General features: G+C 40.3%; 1 protein-coding gene across 1 annotated transcript in view; it reads right to left on the bottom strand.

Annotated features, from left to right (window-relative positions):
• The window catches only part of kcnh5b (potassium voltage-gated channel, subfamily H (eag-related), member 5b), a 250,314-nt gene that overhangs the window by 170,742 nt on the left and 55,657 nt on the right, over positions 1 to 23,915 (bottom strand). Inside the window, exon 6 of the mRNA XM_033641955.2 lies at positions 20,224 to 20,616. Within this exon, the coding sequence (XP_033497846.1) occupies positions 20,224 to 20,616 (393 nt within the window). The remainder of the gene's footprint in view (positions 1 to 20,223; positions 20,617 to 23,915) is intronic.

Raw genomic sequence — 23,915 nt, 5'->3', positions numbered from 1 at the left:
CACACACACACAATATCATGGTTGCCAGTGTTGCTATGCCTTCCTGCAATCTACAACTATTGTGTTACTAAACGGCCAGATTGTACAGATAGCTCTCTAAATGGTGCCAAGACTACCCCACTTTAACACCATGCTAACAAGGTTTGCATGATGTGACGATACACACCATGGGAAAACTGTAATTTGTCTACATTTGGAGATTTTGCCGCTGATTCTACAGAGGTATCCATCCTTTTAATTCTCAGGTTGTATGAGGCCATTGTGAGCAAACTGCAAACACAACCCGCCTCCAACAAAAAGCACGGCTCAAAGTGCAATTTATGGCCCCTAATAAAGCCACCCACATTAAAGTGCAATGTTCTGTGTCCACTATGTTTTAATCACATTTGGGAGCAAAAACAACAAATGTGTTGCCTCAAATAACAACAAGTTGTTTTAGTTTTGCAGTCTTGTTTTATGCACAAAGACTCATAGAAAGAAAAGCAGAATGTGTACAAATGTAACAGGTTCATATCACCTTTACGTCTCTCTGGTCATTGTTTATTTTTGACTGAGAGGACCTCCAAACACCAGGAATATTGTTGAAGTTCAGAAACCCTCCTATGTCACCCTTTTACCCATTCCCCACTCCCATTTTGTCCAGTTCCCCTGCAGGAGAGGTGGGTGTAACTTCTTTTGGTCCTTTTATTATCCTAATCCATCCCAGTATTTCTCTATTTTTGTTTATATTTTTGTTTCCTCCAGTGTTATAACGTCCGTTGATTTTATTTTATTTCAACCTGTCGATTTATTGATTTCAATCAACTGGCACCTAAAAATAGTTCTTTTAAGAGTGAGTGCTACTTTAAGTATTTACGCTCGAGATGTCATGCCTCAGCAAACCCGTCAAGTTACACTTACAGTTTACATGCATGTGATGTCTGTGATAACATGGATGCTTCACACACATCTTCCCTGGCAGCACTGAAGATCTATACAATCAGCACAGTTTCAAGATTAGTGTCACCAATTCAGTGGCCAGAAAGGTTTTGCAGAATATTATGATGTAACAGTGAAGTTAACCTCTGACCTTTTGGATATTATATGTCATCACTTCATCATTTTATGCTGTTAGACATTTGTGTGAAATTTTGTCATAATTAGTGTTTGATTCCTGAGTTATATCCAAAGACATGTTTGGTGAGGTCACAGTAACCTTTGACCAACAAGTTCTAATCAGTTAATAAGTGGACATTTGTGCCAAATTTGAAGACATTTCCTCAAGACGTTCTTGAGATATCATGTTCACAAGAATGAAACACACAAGCTCACAGTGACCTTGACTTTTGACCAACGAATTCTGATCAGTTCATTCTAAATTCAAAGTGGACATTTGTGCCAAATTTGAAGACATTTCCTCAAGACGTTCTTGAGATATCATGTTCACAAGAATGAAACACACAAGCTCACAGTGACCTTGACTTTTGACCAACGAATTCTGATCAGTTCATTCTAAATTCAAAGTGGATGTTTGTGCCAAATTTGAAGAAATTTCCATAAGGTTTTTTTTTTTTAGAGTAGGGATGCACAATATTGGATTTTTTGCGGACATCTGATATGCCAAAATATACCTCATTTGGCTGATAACCGATACTGATATTGATATATCTACTCTTTTCCCCACCTAATTTTAGTAATCATCAAGTCTCTTCTATGGTGGAATTAACATCATATTATACATGCATACTCTTATCATGATGGCCCATTGTGCACATAAGAAAAAGCATGTTGGCCGATTGTAGTCCTATTTTAAAGTCCATATCGGCCGATACAGATGACGTGCCGATATTACCGTGCATCCCTACTTGAGATATTGCATTCACAAGAATGAGATGAAAGCAAGGTCATAGTAACCTTGACCTTTGACCACTAAAATCGAATATGTTTATGCTTAGGTCCAAGTGACGTTTGTGCCAAAGCTGAAGAAATTCCCTTAAGGCATTCCTGAGATATCGCTTTCACAAGAATGAGACAGACAAGGTCACAGTGACCTTGATCTTTGACCACCAAATTCTAATCCATTCATCCTTGATTCAAAGTGGATGTTTGTGATAAATTTAAAAAAGTTTCCTCAAGGTGTTCTTGAGATATTGTGTTCACAATAATGAGATGAAAACAAGGTCAAAGTGACCTTGACCTTTGACCAACAAATCAGTTCATCAGTTCTAATCAGTTCATCCTTAAGTCCAAGTGACATTTGTGCCAAAGTTAAAGAAATTCCCTTTAGGTGTTCTTGAGATATTGCGTTCACGACAGCCACGATTATTACCGGCATGGAGGCATACAGCTCCTACTCAGAAATCCAGTATCAGCCAAGCTCTAGCAGTAACTTGCATAAACACAAATATAATTTTAATGCACAACACCACAAAGCCTTGCCACACATTATCGGTAGTCTGAGAACAAATTCAGTGCATTATTTTTCTGCCCCAGTCTAGCTGACCTATGTCCTCCAAAGGGCCTGGTTCATCATATTCTCTTCTACTCCACAATCTTCACCACGCATATACAGCTGAGAAAGAGGCTCAAAATAAACAAGAGTGATTGTTTTTAACCACAGGAGCAGCAGCCAGGACCCGGAGGCGTCGGCATGCACTGCACGATCCGTTTGAACACAATTAACAAAGCTGAGTGTTTGGAGCAGCCGTGGCCGACACTGTACAACCTGAAGCTAAATATATTTACCAACACTATAAAAAATACAAGAATCTCCTCATTTTGGAGCATAGGAAGAAAAACAAGTAGATGAAAGCCAGCAGGGTTATCTAATGATGTAGGCTATGATGTTCTGTAATTAAGCTGGAGGCCGCTGAGTCCGGGGCAAGCTGCTCTCACCTCCATCCTGACATTTACTTCCACCCTCAACCTCTCCACCTTCAGCTGCAAACCAGACCCATCCAGCCACTGACCTTATTTTAACCCCAGTAATAGTCCTAAGTTGCTCTCCTCTGCTCCACATTCAGACATGATTTCGCTCTGTGGTTTAAAATGTCTGACAGTGTTCAGTTTCCACGATAGGAAGACTGATATTCAGTGTCCTGATTCTGTTTTGCACTATTCAGCATCTTTCTCAAGATTACGCCCTCTTCTAACCATAGCCTCTGTTCCTCTAGTTTCTGTAACTCACTGGGTTTTCTCATCCGTCTTAATAAAAAGCTAAAACACACTCCCAGGGTTGTCTGTCCATTTTTAAAGATACATTCTACTGCACTGCACAGTAAAACTCAAATAACACGTAGATAAAACAATTATTTGTAAGCATTTAAAAGCTACAGCTTCCATGAGGCTTTGACAGCAAGCACACGAATGGAACAGTTCTACAAACAGCTGAAAGAGGAATTATGCTGAGGTAGTTTGAGAAGATTTGTTTGAACATCCTGCTGAAAAGAACTGCAAACCTGTTACCACCCTCTATCAGACCCGTAACAGGTGTATTTATTGTTCAAGGATACACTTTTGATAGCATATCTATTTAAATAAAACTAGACTTACTGTAAATCGTATGCCTCTACCCACCTAACACATTCTCACTCCGACTTTGTCACATATTTTGGTTTGGTCATGGACTTTCCATGTCCAGCTACAACGTGAAAGTTATCCTGGGTGTGTTTTATTTAAAATTAAAATTAAATTAACCATTTACATATAGTCTCTATCAAAATAAACGCACTATGTCAATACAACAAGGTGAATTAACGTTTTTTTACTCCAACAACTAACAAACATGGTTGGGTTTAGGAAAAAAGAACAGGGTTTGTTGGACTCATCCACCACCCCTCCCATCCACCTTACACGGACTTTTGCCGCCTTAACTTTTGTTCTCGTCTCACCGCATTTTTCTCTGGCGTCGCTGAGCACCATTAAACTAACACAGAACGGCTCATATTATTCCAACATTTAAGGACGGCTTTTTTCAACAGTGTCTGATGCCGCGAGTCACCTTGACCACCAGAATGTTTCTGCTTGAGTCTGAGTGGACATTTGTGCCAAATTTGTGGAAATTCCCTCAAGCCCTTCTTGAGTTATCGCATTCACAAGAATCAAACGGATGAGGTCAGGGTGACTTTGACAACCAACTCTAATAAGTTCCTGTGTAAGTCCAAGTGGATGTTTGTGCCATATTTGAGAAAATACCCTCAAGGCATTCTTGAGATATCGCGTTCACAAGAATTAAACGGATGAGATCACAGTGACCTTTGACCACTGAACTCTAATCAGTTCCTGCTTGAGTTTGAGATAAAGTATAAAGTATTTCTGATTGAGTCCCTGTGGACATTTGTGCCAAAGAGTGCATTGTTGTACACCACGCAAACTAATTTCCTCTGTTTGAGAATCTGTAAAAGCTCGTAGAGCAGCATTCTCAGTGATCACATTAGTAAACAGCCGAGGTCTGCCATGAGATATTTACCACACTACATTAACAGAACATTTACTTCACACAGTCACAACACTGGTGTTGGCAGTGATCTGAAAACTAAACAAATTGACAAGTGCTCCTTGGATTCAGACGAGGGAGACTTGTTGACTGGAGTCTTTCCAGTGAGATTACGGGGTCAAGTACTTTAAATTCGCCTGATTGGAAGTAATTTAGCAGTTAATCATTGTGTGATAATGAAAGCCAATTTTGTTGGGAACTGAAGTTACTTTGAAGCTGCCTGTCTGGGTTTTAAAAAGCCAATTACTGTATACTTAACCAACTAAACAAAATAAACTTTAAAAATGTCTATTAAACATCCTATCAGTATACAGGGCTTTGTTCAAACTGCCAGGCCAAAGCCATCTTTTGGTGTATCTAGATTATATGCAGATTGATCTTACAAAGTCTGGACAGTGGAAAAAAAAGAAAAGAAATGCAGATCACATCCAAAACGCATTTGGAGGTAGACTGAACAGTCGGCAGAAAAAAATGTTGGTATTGTCTGTTCTGCAAACCACGAATACATTACATTTGTAGGTCTCATATCATATCAACGTTTCTAAAGCAATGCAGTACATGAGCTGATTTTGTCATTGAGAGGTGGAAGGAATGGGGGATGGTCACCTAAGTGAGACACCTGCTAAGCTGCAGACCACTGTTCGAGACCAACAAACAACAAAACTGGTTGCTGTTAGCAAGTCATTGCAGTGTTCCAGTGTCTTCTAAGCCAGCGAACATGAGTATTTGTTAGTGACCTGTTGCTGTTTCCACTGAGCATAGTGCCACGAAATAAGCCAAAGCTGCATTTTCAGGCAGCTGTTTTTTTATTGAGATATCGCTTCATTTTCAGCTGGGACTGGGCTTCCAAAAGCAGGTATTTTAAGTCAAAACATGATCTTTTCCTGACCTTAACCAAGTGTTTTTTGTTTCAGCGTAATCCGCGACATGATGACGTTATATCCAGAATGACACAGGTGCTGAGCCGCCGAGTGTTACAGAGGACTACATAGAGAACAACAGTTTTTGGACAGTCGCTTGTTGATTAATTGATCGTTGATGGGACTGTTTGGGGGGTGAAATGATGGACCTCCATTTCTCTTACTCCTGCATTGGAAAGCTGTGTCACCAGCGTAGCTACATCGTTACTGAGGCCTGAGTCGTTACCACAGCATCCCATGTAGATCGGTTGTCTTGGCACACAAATCTGAACTGATTACTTGCAAATAACAGCGTGGACATTCAGTCCATTAATAAAGATCTGACTTGAGAAACCAACCCAGTTTACCAGCAGTCTGATCGTAGCGTCAGACCAGGTGTCAGTATCTGTGTAGCTACGCTGGTGACGCGGCCTCCAAACCCTAAAGCATGAGAAATGGAGATCCATTATTTCGTCCTACAAGCAATTGTGCTGTCAAGTCGTGGTTCAGAATGACCCCAGACAAACTCAGTAACAGAGGTGGCTGGTATCCACTGTGATATTGTGCTGCAGTCATGGCAGGCTTCACTGTGCAGCAAATGATGCTTCTGAAGACACTGTGAAATCTGATTTGAGTGGCCAGAGCAGCCAGACAGAGACGCATATGTATGTAAGTCCAATTTCAAAACACCTCAGAATGTGGTTTGGATCTGAAAAATAACTTTTCATGTTTTTCTTGCTGTCCACCTTTTCTAAACTAAATCTGGACATGCCAAAAAACAGGTTTGAGCTGGCAGTCTGAACAAGCCCTGAGCCTCCTCTCCTGTCAAAGCCAACATGTGACCTGCTTCACACCCCAGCCCCCCTCTCAGGCCCAGTTCTTGTCACAACAGCAGTCCTGGTGTCAGCAATTACATTACCTGCTGTACCACAAATAAAGTCCCAAAACATGGCAAACACTGGAGATTTGTCGAAGAATCTGTTATTGTCCTTGAGAAAAGTTCCCAGTGACCTGGCCTGGTTTTCACCTCCACAGGACTCAGGAGGTCTTGGCTGCACCTTCACCTCAGCTCACACTCCTGATGGCACAAACCCAGCCAGCCCTCCCTGCCTCTCTCCAGCTACAGCTTCAAAGGCCTCCACTGGGACTCGGACGGTTCCCAGCTCATATGTAAATGCCTCTAAATTAAGTAGCCACAGGACGGAGCAAAACAGATGAAAAGAGCATGAGTCAAGAGCGAGCAATGCATGTAGAATCATGTCTCATAAGCACCTGTTTATCCAAACAGAGCCTGGAGAAGTGAGACAGCATATAGACGGAGATTACGTGTCTGCGGGGAAGCTCTTTTCACAGCGCCGGCTCTTTCTCTCATTATTTTCTAAGCAGAGGACGCACTGTTGCATGTTCCTGACAGCACAGGGAGCTTAACGCATTTTCAGCGCTCAATCCGGTGCGCATTAAAAATTTAAAACGTCCCGGCTTTTAGCAAAAGAGCGCCATGCTTCAATTGAGTTTTCAATTGTCACTCTCCACCAAAGGCAGAACCTTCCCCAAGCTGCCAAAGCTGTAAAGTAAAGGTGCTTTTTGTACAATTTTTAATCCTGTCAACATTTGAAACATGAGGATAAACGTCAAACTGAATATGTTTTTGATAGTTTAGTTCCACACAATACATTTGGCTTAATAGCTTTTGTATATCTCCCTTTGACACATGAAAGACATACAATATAAACTATCTGTGGGGATTAGTAGAGTTAGGCAATCAGCAACTGACTGTAATATGTTCAACCAAAAGAGCAGCAAAGAAAGAGAGTTTTGTTTTTAACTAGTTTCTCTTCATCTCTCTGTCTTCTCCACACTCCAGACCATCCATCCTTCATACACATTTCCTTCTGTTCTTCTATTTTATGCCATTACCCATCTATTCATCTCTCATTTAATAGGTATTTTACACAGCAGACATTTGGACCTGTCACAGCAGGAAAAGCACAGGTGCAACTAAAAACATTAACAATGACTCTGTTCTATTCTAATGTCCCAGTAAGCCAATGACAGTGGGCCAGCATGCATAACACCAGTTTGCACTGGTATTATGCACATATGGGCCCAGTTGTCCAAAAAGTTTGATTTGGACTGAACTCATTCACATTTGTAAATCCCATGTTTTGCCATCCAGGATCAGCTAATCCATTTCACTTCTGTGCCGTTTTTTTTTTAAAGCAACACAGTATTGGATCACCCTGATCCAGACATAAACTTTTCAAGATTACTTAATCTAGATAGCCACTGCTCTAAACAGGAGTACATATCACAATGTGGGCTACACCCTATGTCAACAATAACTGCCTTTTTTGGGTCTTCGGCATCTCTGTGTCTCTGCATTGTTGTTGCAGCCGGGGACGTTGTTGAAGCGGACACTTTCTACCACCAGAAATCTCCAATTAAGCCTCTAAACACAACCAGACATGTTCCTGCAGGAATGTGATCGGAAATCAAGGCGAAATGAACAACATCAACAACAGAGATTACATGTTTCCCTGACATTAGCCTGTAGATATGGAATGACTGATGGAGTGTAGCAGCACTTTCTAATAGGGAATATCACCAATAAAACCTACATCAACATCCACACAATTGGACATGTTCCAGCAAGAATATTTTAGAAATCAGGGAGAAATCACCAACATCAGCAACCAAGATTACACAATTTTCTGATGTTAGCATGTAGCTACATCTAGCAGTGTACCTGCAGCCGTGGAATGACTGTAACGGAGTATAGCAGCACTTTCTACTCTGAAAAATCACAAATAAAACCTGAACCAAAATCTTCACAACTGGACAAGTTCCAGGAGGATTATTATCCGAAATCAGGGAGAAGTCCCCAACATCAGCAACCATGATTACTTCCATGCTTCCCTGATGTTGGCATGTAGCTACATGTAGCAGTGCAGGTAATGTCACAATCTGATGTCAGCTTGTCTCAAAAGTAGAAAAAAAAAGGTTGGGAACAACATTTAGAACGGTCTAAAGCCTGAGGTCTTTGCTAAAGGGATTACCTTCCATATGTTTACCTCATTATTTGAAACTTTGGCCATGTTTGACAGAAAATAAGGAACAGCCCAACAGGCCCCCTTTAGAGTTCAACATAACTGCTGAAAGTCAGTGCCAACACAGACGGGAAATACGACAAAGTTAGTGCACCTTCTGAAATGTCATTGCTCAGCAGCACACGCAGAGTTCAAGCTCTAAAAGTTGCAAACACCAGCAATTAGACCCATCCACTGGAAAGAACAGCAAAGCAACAAAACCTCTCTTCTTTTCTGGTGTTGTACTCTGTGACACAAACAACAAACAAAACCAACAGATATAAAGACTTCAGAAATGCTGCTGCTTTTTTAAATTGCAAGAGACACTAAAATTTTTTAACCTGAACAGAAATATTGTCTTGATTCACCTTCAATCCCTCGTGTCGCCACTCTCCTATTCTACATTTCCACTTTTTTAATCATTTATTTTCACCAGACAATCCCTCTTTAAGATTTTATTAAGCCAGCGCTCTCATCCATAGCAACTCCATCCTTCTTTTCATCCCTCTATCACTTCATCTTCCCTCCATCCACCAATCTTTACTTCACTTTTACCTTTATGTCATTCAACAGACACATTCAACTCCACCTTTCCTCTTCTTCTTCCTCCCTCTCTCTGAGTTACCATGCAGAGTGTATATCCCACCCCCGACTGCACGATGCACAGCTTCCTCCCGGCACTGTCAGCTTGGCCGGTTATGGCAGTGGCAACATGCACGCCACGCAGAAAGGTCATCCTGGATTAGACCTTTCTGAGCCGCCGCGGCGCCTGCAGATGCATCCTGTGAGCTCCCATCGGCCTGTCGGGCTCCTCAGTGACAGCAGGTGGCTTCAGGACCCGTGGGGGGTTCCTCCCTGCCTGACTCCAACCCAAGCAATCCCCCAAACCCCCAACCTCAACACACAAACACAAACACACACTGACTTTTCACACCATCTCTGCTGCAACGTGACAAAGCAGCAGCACAACTCCCCATAAGAATCTTACATCATTTTCTTGTTGTTTTACAGCCACTGCCGGACTACTTCAGTGGTGTTGTTGATGTAACTGCTGACCTGTATGTGCTGGTGTAGGTGTTGCTGTATCTCCAAAATGTCAACAGGAAGAAACACAGAGAAACAGTCTCTTTTTGTATAATGTGTAGGTCTTCCTCTTATCTTTTGTATTGGATAAGAAAAGATTTTACCTGCAATATTGATAGCTGAGATTTGTGGATGTGCCAACAAAACTATAACAGAGTCTAATGGGGTAAACAGCATCAGCAGTCTGACTAACTACTAACAGAAAGGTTCTGACCCTAAGGCCAAACATTACATTAAACCCCATCCTCAACCTGAAGCTCACCACCTGTTGCTGTGTTTCCATTGGCTTTTTAGGCTCCGATTGTAGGTGGTTTGGAGCAACCAATTAGTGTGTTTCCATGAGTTTTTTTGGCTCTAATCATAGGTGTTTTGTAGCTACCTGTCAGTGTGTTTCCATTGGGGTTTTCACATCTAATCATGGGTGTTTTTAGCAACCCATCAGTGTTTTTCCATTGGATTTTAGGTTCCAGTCATGGGTGTTTTGTAGCCACTTGTTAGTGTGTTTCTATTGGCTTTTTAGGCTCCAATCGTATGCGGGTTGTAGTGACACATCAGTGTGTTTCCATTAGCTTTTTGGGCTCCAATCATGGGTGTTTTGTAACCACCTGTTGGTGTGTTGCCATTGGCTTTTTAGGCTCTAATCATGGGTGTTTTTAGCAACCCATCTGTGTGTTTACATGAGCTTTTTGAGTTCCAGTCATGGGTGTTTTGTAGCCACTTGTCAGAGTGTTTCTATTGGCTCTTAGGCTCCAATCATGGGTGTTTTGTAGCCTCCTGTCGGTGTGTTTCCATGAGTTTTTTTAGCTCCAATCATAGATGTTTTGTAGCTACCTGTCAGTGTGTTTTCATTGGGGTTTTCACCTCTCATCATGGGTGTTTTTAGCAACCCATCAGTGTTTTTCCATTGGATTTTAGGTTCCAATCATGGGTATTTTGTAGCCTCCTGTCAGTGTGTTTCCATGAGCTTTTTTGGCTCCAATTACAGGTGTTTTGTAGCAACCTGTCTGTATGTTGATCAGCTCTTTAGGCCCAAAATGGGTGTTTTATAGCAACCAGTCTGCAGGGATGATGCCATGAAAAGCCAGTGTTTTATACCAAGTGACTGCAGCTTTGCTTGCCAGGATTTTGCCCCTACAGCCGGGTATTTTAAGCCAAAACATGATCTTTTCCCAACCATAACCAAGGGATTTATGTGCCAAAACCTAACCTCGTGTGTTGTATATAATAATGTTTGAATGTATCTGCTATATAATAAAGTGCAAAAGTAGCACATTTATGGTTTGCAGTAACACACAATGTAAACATATTTCTGGCGACCGGGTTACAAAAACAACAAAATAAGACATAGATTGTACAGAGGTCTGCTTAAATCGAACTGATGTTAAGATATACATTATAAGTAAGATGAGGAAAACTTTTCAAGTGGAGAGAGGTTATAGTTTGGGCTTGGTAAAGCCATGTATATGTATGTGTTTGTGTGGATGTGGATGTGTGTGTATGTGTGTGAGTTGGCAGTGCCTGCATGTCACAAGCTTGGCAGCATCTTGAAACCTGCATTAAAATACAACTAAAAATACTTTCTGCCGGCTTCAGCCATCAGAGACGGCAACAGGGGAACTGCAATGAGTCTATAATAATCTCTGCCATTTTCTTTCACGCTGCACCTTAAGCCACCCACATACTGCCCTCAGTCAGCATCCATCTATTCTTCCAGCGTGCTAATACGGGAAAGCAGCAACAAAAACGTCAATTTAGCAAAGAGGGGAAGAGAGACTCTGACTGTGTCCTCTTTCGTGGCTGGAAATTTACGTGCCATTGATTTCCTCTCAGCTTGTCTGCCCGACTCGCTGCTGTCTGCTGTTTAAAGGACAGCAGCAGAAAACTTTACCCAGCGGGGTCTCATCGAATCCATGAGCAACCGGCAGCGAGAAGCCAGAGGACGAGAGACACCTGAACGAAGACACAGTGCACTCCAGACACCTACTGGAGCATCACACAATTCAATACACTGTTTAGTCTGGTGGAGGACACAGTCGGCCAGCAGCAGGAGAGCACACACAAACACACATGAACCCATGGGGAAGTTATTTAACAGAGACTGTTAAACTGAGACATATGGGCTCAATATTGACCTCAAATATAAATATTTAAGCCACAGATGTCACATTTCCGTTTCATAAAAAAAAATATTTTCTTGGCACACTTTGTTTATGCACTTGGTAATGTTTTCTGTAACTTAAAAGAATATCCCAGGTGGGCAATTATGCCTTAAAGTCCTTCACGGCCTGTTGGATAATGTTCCAGGTTGTAATTTAACTACTTAACATTATACCAGAGCCGTGGGAAACACTGGTGTCTGACTGGCTTAAAGTTGTTAAAAAAGGTACATCAGGACACGTAAAAACACAGTTTTGGGCAGCAATTTAAAGGGATAGATTTGATCTTTTTTTAAGTGGGGTTATATGAGGTATGTATCCATATTCAACTAGAGCACTCAGAGAGCGCAGACCTCCACCAAGCAGCTCAGATTTCCCACCATTTTATTATTTTATCCACTTTGCTTCAACCCATCACCACCATCATCTGTTCCTTGTCCCATTATCAACCTTTCCTGAAAATTTCATCAAAATCCGTTCAGAACTTTTTGAGTTATTTTGCAGAAAAACAGACAAACGCTGGTGAAAACATAACCTCCTTGGCAGAGGTAATGAATTACCTACAGTGGATGGCAGTCGGCTGGCCCCCTAGTTTGGAGAAGAAGACAGGAGTGCCACCACAGAAGCGAAGAAATGTGCTACAGCAGCAAAACGTATTTTAGCCTCCTGACAAAATCAGTATCAGTTTAAATGTACACTAGATAAGTTTCACTTTCAGTTCAGTGGTGAAAATATTCTGAAAATATCAGAATATTTTCACTGCTAAACTGAAAGTGAAGCTTATCTATGTTTTCTTGAAAGCCAGACTCCATTGTCTAAACAGTAGTTTTACCTCACTGAACACAAAACCTGTTGGTCTACCGCTGCCTCGATCAGTTAGTTTCTTTGTGTACTGTGTGATTTTGGTGTTTTAAGAAGGTTAGTTCAGATTCATGAAAGTCACACAATAACACAAACTAACTTACTGATCGAGGCAGTGTTAGACCAGCAGTTCCTGTGTTCTGCAAGGTAGAATTACTGTTTTTCTCGATGGAGTCTGGTGGCTTTGAACAGAGCGAACTAATAGCTCCAGCTCTCTGTCAGAAAGGGCTGTCTGACAGCAAGGTAAAGCAGAGAGAATATTCCTAATATAGCTTACACTTAATATTGATTTTTTTAGGTGGCTAAAATAAGTTTTGCTGCCATCCCTGTCCATAGCAGTAGATGGATTAGCACTCCTGCCTGCTTCTCCGAACTCAGGGTGTGCAGACTGCCATCGACTGTAGGTAATACATCGACTATGGTTAAGTACTTAATACAACCCACCTCTTAAAATCTGAACTATCCCTTTAACTACTTTTCTTCACTCTTACTCACGGTATATTTAACTGACAATAACCATAGCAGCAATCCTGTCTACAGGGCAAAACATGTCGCTGTGCGGACGTCTTTCACAGTTCCAGAGGAAGACAACAGGATTGCACGGAGGGTCTCATCTCCAACCGCCCGACACCCCACCAGATCAACAGACTTCCTGCAGCTATTAAACAGGTTAGACGCTGCACTGAAGGACCATCTCCAGAGTGTTAGCACAAGCTAATTAGCAGCAGCAGCTCACATCCAACACCAAGCTTTTAAAAGGCTCGACTCTGTTGTTAAACGTATTAATAATGGGTAGCCATGTGATGCTACAGTTAGTGATTGTTTGTATCGTTACCTGACAACCCAGTCTCTCTCTCTCTCTCTCTGGCTGTATGTGTGTGTGTTATATGGGAGCAGGGGCGTTGAAGGTAGACCATTTGAACATACCCCAGAAAATCTCCCTCTCTTTCACAGCCTAATTTTGGCAGGTATGGAAGAGTCAGAACTGTTCTTTGTTTTTGTTGTGTCAGCAATAGTGATGTGAGTTTGATTTGATTAGGTCAGAGCTATGGAATATTAAATCAGCCAATTTCTCACTACATCTCAGCCTTTCTTACCTTCAGGTATACATAAACAACAGGTTATACACTTATTTTTAAGACAGAAAAATGTGAAATTGGTAACCGTATCAGTTATCAGCCATGAGATGCAGGTAAACGTTGGTTATCCGTATTGGTTGAAATAATCCATATCGGTGCATCCCTATATAAAATGGTTGAAATCAGCAAATGTTTAATACTCTCTTTGTTAAATGACCTAAATTATTAATCAATAATCACAATTGCTGACCAATTTTCTGTCTGCTTGGTGCATCGACTTCTGTAAAACCCAACAATATATTTTTTCCTTGTGTCAAGTTTTTAGGGGTTACTCAGGGGCCTGTCATTAGGTGTACCTAAGCTAACCCATACAACTGATATTTAATTGGTCATGGTAAATGATCCCTAAATTAAAACCTACTTCAACTTCCAAAACAAACAAATTAAACTTATCAAAGCAAGAAACCGTCCAAAAAATATTTTTTGTTGCAACTTAAAGAACTGCTAATAACTATTTTAAAAAGTTTTCCTGTGTTATGTCGGTCTAAATGTTGTTAAAGACGAGAATAAAATGCTGAAGGAGGTGTGGAGCAATTTTTTGGCATAAAAAAAATAATACATGTTGAAAATTCAGCTGCTGGCAGCTTAAATAACTGGTATTATTATTATTATTATTACTGGCACTCAAAAACTCATGTGATTAAGCCCCCAGTTGGCAGACACACACGCACACACAACACAGTGCTGAACGTCTGTGCACAAACACACACCCACAGCATGTGTTCAAAAAAAATGTTGTTGTTGTTGTTGTTGTTTTTTTATACAACAAATACACACCCACTCATGAACAGATTAAATGTTCTACCATAAAATCAGAGAAATGCAGGAGTACAACATTTGTTCTTTTTCATTTCACAGTCAGTAGATTGGTCCTTCCACTCAGGCTGAGGTCTAATTAATTCAGCGGGAAATCAAGTAGAAAATCACCTCTAATGGACTTGCGGCCATATTGATATAACTCCTCGATATCTGACGGGTGCAAATAGCTGTGAAAAACACGCAAAGCAGGTCTGAATCCTCAAACAACCTCACGCAGGATTCAAACAACAGGTTCAGAATCTAAAAACTCTCATACCCAGAGGAACATACATTCAATAACAGTTGCAAAATAATAAGACACCAAATCAACATGCTCTGTGAAAGCTTGTGAAGAGACGCAGTGACATTAGATTTAATTCTGGTGAAGGAAGCCAAACAGCTGATGAACAGAGCAGGAAACCATCTTTAACGCCTGATAAACTCACATCATAACCACAACCCATCCTCATTACACTCGGTTCTAATTCAATTCTACATGCTGGCAGATTCAAATACATCCACGTGACCCTACAATGAGGGTATCGACTTTTAAAGCATTTCAATAATTAATTTCAAGCTATTACATGGCCTGCTGAAGGACCACTCGAAAGTTTAGAAATTCCAATTACTCTCCACTTTCACGAGCAAACTGCCATCTATTATCTCAGCCTGAATAAAAACAGAGCACCATCAATTATTAATCAGTAAACTTAATGAGCTTATTAACTAAAAACAGCACCTGCTGTTGTGTCTTACACAAGAAAAACAACCACACAAGTAGCTTTGTGAGGATGACACATTAGAGCTTTGAGCTAAATGTAAGGTCGCCACACGATCTGGTTGTTCCGAGATTGTTCTCTCTTTTCAGCGACTGCCCCTGAAAATGAGGACTCTTTCCCAGGACATAAATTGTCACTTTTTTTGGTGAAAATGTTCTTCTAATTTATAATGTCAGAGTTTCAAATAAAACCAGATTCTTCTCTGTTTTTTCCTTTTTATGTTTAGACATCCAAAACCGTATCTGTAAGGAGGTAAAATGAGTCGAACACAGCGACGACTGGCCATGTGCCGAAACTTCTTTTTAATAGGTAGCAGAAATGTAAAAGTTTACCTCTTCACCTAGCAACTGCTGCACGTGCTGTCACTGTCTTAGGAAGGCTGTCCAGTCATTTCACATTACTGTGTTAGCAGGCTTCTGTATTATCCACTGTACCGTGAGAGCTTTACGTCTCGTTTCCACTTACATATGCGACTGGTGTCCATAGATTCGCAAATATACGGATGATGCCTCTAGTGTCCAACGCAGGGTGCATTTCTTTACAGATGGATAGAAACCTGATAGAAACTACCTGTTCTTGAGACAAATTACGGACCGAAATATTACGGAGGGAAGGAGTTTCGCAGGCACATCGGCTATCGCAGAGATTCCCATAGGAATGAATGGGCTTTCGGTTGACTCGTCTCCGTACACATACAGTACAGGCCAAAAGTTTGGACACACCTTCTCATTCAATGCGTTTTCTTTATTTTCATGACTATTTACATTGTAGATTCTCACTGAAGGCATCAAAACTATGAATGAACACATGTGGAGTTATGTACTTAACAAAAAAAGGTGAAATAACTGAAAACATGTTTTATATTCTAGTTTCTTCAAAATAGCCACCCTTTGCTCTGATTACTGCTTTGCACACTCTTGGCATTCTCTCCATGAGCTTCAAGAGGTAGTCACCTGAAATGGTTTCCACTTCACAGGTGTGCCTTATCAGGGTTAATTAGTGGAATTTCTTGCTTTATCAATGGGGTTGGGACCATCAGTTGTGTTGTGCAGAAGTCAGGTTAATACACAGCCGACAGCCCTATTGGACAACTGTTAAAATTCATATTATGGCAAGAACCAATCAGCTAACTAAAGAAAAACGAGTGGCCATCATTACTTTAAGAAATGAAGGTCAGTCAGTCCGGAAAATTGCAAAAACTTTAAATGTGTCCCCAAGTGGAGTCGCAAAAACCATCAAGCGCTACAACGAAACTGGCACACATGAGGACCGACCCAGGAAAGGAAGACCAAGAGTCACCTCTGCTTCTGAGGATAAGTTCATCCGAGTCACCAGCCTCAGAAATGGCCAGTTAACAGCAGCTCAGATCAGAGACCAGATGAATGCCACACAGAGTTCTAGCAGCAGACCCATCTCTAGAACAACTGTTAAGAGGAGACTGCGCCAATCAGGCCTTCATGGTCAAATAGCTGCTAGGAAACCACTGCTAAGGAGAGGCAACAAGCAGAAGAGATTTGTTTGGGCCAAGAAACACAAGGAATGGACATTAGACCAGTGGAAATCTGTGCTTTGGTCTGATGAGTCCAAATTTGAGATCTCTGGTTTCAACCGCCGTGTCTTTGTGAGACGCAGAAAAGGTGAACGGATGGATTCCACATGCCTGGTTCCCACTGTGGAGCATGGAGGAGGAGGTGTGATGGTGTGGGGGTGTTTTGCTGGTGACACTGTTGGGGATTTATTCAAAATTGAAGGCACACTGAACCAGCATGGCTACCACAGCATCCTGCAGCGACATGCCATCCCATCCGGTTTGCGTTTAGTTGGACGATCATTTATTTTTCAACAGGACAATGACCCCAAACACACCTCCAGGCTGTGTAAGGGCTATTTGACCAAGAAGGAGAGTGATGGAGTGCTACGGCAGATGACCTGGCCTCCACAGTCACCGGACCTGAACCCAATCCAGATGGTTTGGGGTGAGCTGGACCGCAGAGTGAAGGCAAAGGGGCCAACAAGTGCTAAACACCTCTGGGAACTCCTTCAAGACTGTTGGAAAACCATTTCAGGTGACTACCTCTTGAAGCTCATGGAGAGAATGCCAAGAGTGTGCAAAGCAGTAATCAGAGCAAAGGGTGGCTATTTTGAAGAAACTAGAATATAAAACATGTTTTCAGTTATTTCACCTTTTTTTGTTAAGTACATAACTCCACATGTGTTCATTCATAGTTTTGATGCCTTCAGTGAGAATCTACAATGTAAATAGTCATGAAAATAAAGAAAACGCATTGAATGAGAAGGTGTGTCCAAACTTTTGGCCTGTACTGTACATAAGTGGAAACAAGCTGTTACATGCAGAGATTATTTTATTTTGAAAGCCCCTGACCTGATGTCGCTGTGCTGCTGTTAGGATGATTAAGATGTCTAGTGTCAGTTTCTGGGGCGGCAACTAGCTCACCTGGTAGAGCAGTCGCCGCATCTACAGAGGCTATGTCCTTGCTGCAGCGGTTGTGGGTTAGATTCTGGGTTTTTTCGGACCTAATTGTATTGCGGAGTTTTGCACAGCGGCGACCGGATCTTTGCTCTCAAACCACAAAAAAATGTGATGGCACAACAGTCTCCTTCAGTACATTATTCTATGCTTTCTTTTGATTTTCACATTGGCTAGTCATCCTGTTTAATTTGTCTTCTGATTAAATCGGAACCGTTGAAACAAGTTGTAGGAAGCCTCTGCAAGTAACTGGTTGCTGGCAGACACTCTGTGCTGCAATAAAATGGTTAATCAGCAGTGCTGTGCACTGTAGAGCCGATGCGCTGCTGGTTCTGCCGGCCTGAATAGAATATAATGTCTATAGCCTTACTGTTGTGTACAGCCTTTATAGACTGAGCTGAGTAGTGATGCGCGGGTCGACCCGTAACCCGCGGGACCCGCAAATGGACCTGCGGGTCGGGCAGCAGTGATCATCTGTTAAATCGGTCTGTAAATGATATTTTGACATTATTATTATAATCTATTAATCTATAATCTATTACTGTCATGGCGTCTGAAGGTACTGATGCATTGAGCAGGTGACAGTCCGTGGTCGTTTTCAAAACACACTTGTGTCACGCACTCCAAAAGAAACTTGTTGAAACTTTAAACAATAATTTATTGTACAAAACAGGGGAAACAAACATTGACAAAAATGGTTCCATAATTCATATTAAATTAAAAAAAAAAAACAGCTACAAGTTAGAGGGAATAGTGATAAAGTGGTAAAACTTGGCATTGATCCACAGCCTCAGACGGATGCGCTCAAGCATCCCGTGTGCACAAGCTCAGTTGGTAGGCGATACTATATTTTCACATTTTTAACAATGCAATTTAAAAGTTTTGATTTTTATTGATAACCTACATTTACCAACAACAAAAAGACTACATTTAGCACCAAAAAAATATGTTAAAAAAATAAATAAATTTAAAAAAAAAAAAAAGTAAATAAAAAAATGAATATCGAATACCAAATTTTCATAACGGATACCTACCCATAGAAACGAATATTCGAATATCCGAATATTTGGGTACAGCCCTAGAAACCAGAGGGTGGGCGCTGCATTTATGCAACAATGGCATCCTGATATCAGCGGTAACCCCTAAATGAGTGAAGCACATTGTGGTGATTTGCTGGCTTGTGGGATTCACGAACGCACTAACATGCAACCATGTCCAGACCATCTACCACAACAACAAACAGAGAAGCTCAGATTACAACACACAGAGGGAGCGTGACTTCATTCTCTGCTCAGGATGTCATTACTCCACTGTATCTTCACAAGGCAAATAGTGGTTTGCTGCTCCAGAGTCTGTGTTTGTCACATCCATGGCATCCTTGTTGTCTCTCACTGTTGAACAGTGAGAGACAACAGAGTTCAACATCTCTAATTCAAAAGTCACTGCTCCAGAAACATTCTTGTTTCTGAGGAGGGGAACAGTTTGACAAAATCATATCCAAAGCCTTTCCTCGTCTGTCTGTCCTTGCAGCTTAAAAAACTAAATCTCAAACCTGCATCACAGAAGCAAGCGTCACTGTGGTCCGTTTTTATGCTTGGTATAAACATCTGATCACGAGCCTTTATTCATAAGCATTCTTGTCCTCTCAGTTCTGGTGACTGTTTTGGCTGAATGTTTTTTTTTTTGTCCTAAAAATATGGCCACACCACACAGGTGTTATTCATACCTGTGTGAGATCTGATAACAGTGTGATCCAGACCACCTCCAGATGAGGTCTGGCCAGTCTGATGGCATTCTGTATGCATCTACACCTGTAGTAAATGAGTTTCCCTGATACAAATCACATGTTAACACCAGGTGTACAAGGGCTAAGCTTCAGCTGAGCCTCGCAGCTGGGTGCTGGACCAATCAGCAAACTGCAGGAAACAGTTAACATAATGACATGATGATTCATCATCCCTTAAGTACAGTAATCCAGCGCTCTGGATATAACATGCTCAATTCTGCAGTATCATGACCTTTCTCTCGTCATTCTGACTTTGATTTAAACAATTTCCAGAACTGTTTTGTTGTGTCTTCTACAGTGTTAGTCTACAGCCCAAGTCATGTGTTTGTCCAGTCAGGTGTAGGAAGGGGTCCTGTGATGCCTTAGCGACGGTCAAATCGTCTGTTGGTCAAAATAAATAACTGGCTCAATCATATTTTGATCAATACATATGGACACCATCCCTAACCCAAGTTAATTTCCAATCAGCAGGCATCCAAGAGACATAGCGCCAAAAAACGCATATATAGTGAGGCTAAACGTGACGTCCTGTAATCCTGGTTGAAGTCAAAGCATCTACCCTCAGAAAGTTCGCAGCAGTAAAATTTGCTATCGTCCCTTGAACATTTTTACCTCTATGCACACCTTTGTTCCACTCACAGCTGAGAAAACCATCCAAAAAAGCCAAGCCGTACCTCGTCCACGTTCTCAAAGGCGTTGATGATGTCATAGGGCAGGCAGGACAGCAGGTCAATGACAAACCAGGTCTTCAAGTAGTTCATACGGATGAGTTTAGGGTCAGAGATGACCTCTCCGCCGGGCCCCACGAAAGTGGTGTGGAAGTTGAGGACGATGTCCACCAGGAAGATGACGTCCACCACGCTGTCCAGCACCAGCCACACGATGTTGTTCTGCTTGGTCTTGAAGGAGACGTTGTAGGGCACCATGATGGCCGTGTAGAAGGTGAGGATGAGGATGACCCAGTCCCAGGTGGTCTTGAAGGTGCAGTAGTGGAGGATGATGTGGGGAGGGGTCTTGGGGGCCTCCTGCTTGTACTGAGGGAGGATGTCGGAGTTCAGCTGCAGAACCTGGAGACAGAGAAGAAACGTTTACTCGAAAAAAAAGCTTTATTGAGTTTCTGTTAATCAGGTACACTTTTCTTCCAAGAGTGAATTAAAATACCCTTTCATTGATACATACTAAACACACTGAAAATCAAGAATCGGACTGAATTCAACTTTTAAGTCAGTACCATCGTTTAAAAACTTCATGGACTTGTCTCTGTGTAACTGTTTGATCCAGCCAACTTCTGAATCTCATTTGCTCTCTTATGTTTACTTCATTTATGTGTGTATTTATGTATTGTATGTATCATTAATCTTCTTTAATGTGTTGTCCCTTGCCTGTGCTTACTTCATCTATTACTGTATGTATTTTACAATTTTTGTTTTCTAAATTACTTTCTGTAAATCATTTTGTTCCCTTATACATAAATAATACTTAATTTTTCCTTTTGAAGAAAATGTTAACAAGATAACAACCGAATATGTATTCATTTTTTCCATTCATACCTTATTTTTCTACTTTTTAATTTAGATTTAGTAACATTTGTAACACACGATTTCCATCTTTCTATACAATTATTCTTACACTCCAATATGGTAATATTGTAACATGGAGCACTTTTATGTAGTTTACTGTATATATTACTTTTCTTTGTGTATTTATGTTTAACTCTGCAATGTATGAATACAAAGTAAATTTATAGCATTTATATATTTATTTTTAATACATTATGCATACCAAGCATCTTGAGCACAAACTTTTTCCTCAAAGGGAACACAACATGAAAGAGTACAAACCATAGAATAAGTGAAGTTATGAATAAAAAAATTCAAAATTATAAAATATATCCAGCCCTGAGCCCTTCTGGTATAATCTAAGAAAACAGGTGAATTTTATAAAGAAAGTATTTTTTCTGTCTATCTGTGAAAATTAGTGTTTTTTTTCTCACAAAATATAAAAATATATACTTTTCACCTTTTTTTACAGATGAAATAAAAAGATTTGAAAAATTAACCTGAGAAGATTAACCTGTTTTCACAAATGAAAAAAAATATCAGAATTATCCTAATTTTTTCTCCCCGTTTTCAGGTGAAAAAAAAGTACAAAAATGATCCTTAAAAAAATCACCTTTTTTAATAGATAAAAGAAAAAGCACAAAAATTATCCTGAAAAAAATCACCTGTTTTCACAAATGAAAACAAATATCAAAATTATCCTAATTGTTTTCCGTGTTTCAGATGAAAAAAAGGTAGAAAAATGATCCTTAAAAAAAATCACCTGTTTTCACAGAAGACATAAAAACTGGAAAACTATCCTGAAAAAAATTCACCTGTTTTTACAGATGACAAAAAAAAAGTTATCCTGAAAAAAGAATTGGCTTTCATAGATGAAAAAAAAGAAAATTTATCCTAAACAAATTCACCTTTTCTCATGAATAATAATTTAAAAAAACACCTGTTTTCACAGAATGGAGAGAAAATTTTAACATAAAAACATCTCCACAAAAAGAAAAGTCTTGCTTGCCTCTTAGGGCTTCCGTAACAAACAAATTTTTATCTCATCATTAACAGAGCAAAATAAAACAAAACAGTATAGATCACTAATGTTATAAAACATGTACAAAACAAATTACTTTATTTTCCTTTTTTAAACTTTTTTTTTACATGTCATACATTCAAAGATATTCAAAAGGATTAAACTTATGCATTTTTAAACAAACTTTATCTCTAACAAGTTCACCTGTCTTTTACACTCAACAAATTAAAACTTCATCTATTTTGCTTCTGGCCCAGTCTTGACTTTATACTTTAAACGTAGCACAAAGACAACTAACCTGTTTTATTGATTTGTAGTCTGCAGTTCAACACGGTGAAAAGTTTGGTTTATTTTCTGTAAATTATATTTCTAATTTTCGGTTATATTTGTAAGACAAACCTGAGAAATAGAGCTTCACCAAGTAAATGCACTCCAGGTGTTTTATAAAAGGTAGGATACTAGAAAGAAAAAGCAAAAGAAGGATGAGGTGAAATTAATCTTGTGAAACAGATGAAAGTGATTAAGGAAAAAGTAAGCACAAAAACGACTTTGCTTTTTAGTCTAGTCATTATTACCTACTGCGGCTAAAGAGAGGGGGAGAATAGAGCCAGAAAAGTATATTAAAATTTGTGATGTTTTTCCTCCCCTGTTTCCATCTGCATTCATCTCTCTTGTTGCTGTGCACAGCTCCCTGTGACAAAACTGCATAATGAATAAATCTGGCTTGAAATGAGAAAGAAATGAGAAAGAGAAAATCAGATGAGAGGAACACAAGTGTTGACCAGACAGATAAAAAAAACAACCAGTCATTATATTTTGCAGTGCGGTGACGATAACTCCTGCTGAGCTCAGCCTCCTCTGCATAACAGAGACGGCATTAAATCATACACACAGCAGTTTGATTTCCTCTGCAGGCCACAGAGAGATCACACATCAACCGCTCCACTCATTTTACACTCAACTGCATATTATTCTGTTTTTATCCAGCTGCTACAGAGATGAACTGTAATATCGTCTGCAGCCCCAAATATATTATACATGATTATAAATCAGACTCATTTAAACACGTCCTGCTTTTTAAAAGAAAAACACTACCAAGATACACTTAAATATCAGCTCCAGTACACTGACGGAGATACTTATGCAACTTTAATGACAAGTTCTAGTGGTAATATTGCTGTTTGACAAATACTGCTTCCACAAATAATACTGAGGACAATATTTAAATATTGTTAGTAATACTGCTAATAAGACATGTTGCTGCAGTAACTACCATTATTTCTATTTCTTGTCATATTACATTGGTGAGACTACTTCTAGTAGCACTGTTGCCACCACAATGGTATCACTACCCACTAGTACTTCTACAGCTAATTAGGGCTGCAGGATATATCTATCAGGCAAATAAATTATTAGGCAACAATGGGACATTTTTATTTATATGCATTATTACGATACTTATAGCATAGATTATAGCAGATATATAGCAGCAATAATATGAAGCCAGACTGCTTTCATTGACTTAACAAGGGCAGCAACTACACACCCGACAAAGTGAGTGGCGGCAAATGTACCTTTAAACTTGGTTTGCAAGCTGCCAATAAACACAGAGAGGGAGAACAACAACAACCGCAGCATCTTTCCTAGAGAGCAAAACATGTTGCGGTGTGGACGTCTTTGACAGTTTCAGAGGAAGACAAAAGGATTGCGCAAAGTGTCTGATCTCCGACCGCCCAGCACAGGTACGACACAGCGCTGAAGGACTGTCTCCAGAGTGTTAGCACGA

Source organism: Epinephelus lanceolatus, chromosome 15 (genome assembly GCF_041903045.1).
Source record: "Epinephelus lanceolatus isolate andai-2023 chromosome 15, ASM4190304v1, whole genome shotgun sequence".
In the NCBI taxonomy this organism is placed as follows: Eukaryota; Metazoa; Chordata; class Actinopteri; order Perciformes; family Serranidae; genus Epinephelus; species Epinephelus lanceolatus.
This window is presented reverse-complemented; position numbering and strand designations above follow the sequence as displayed.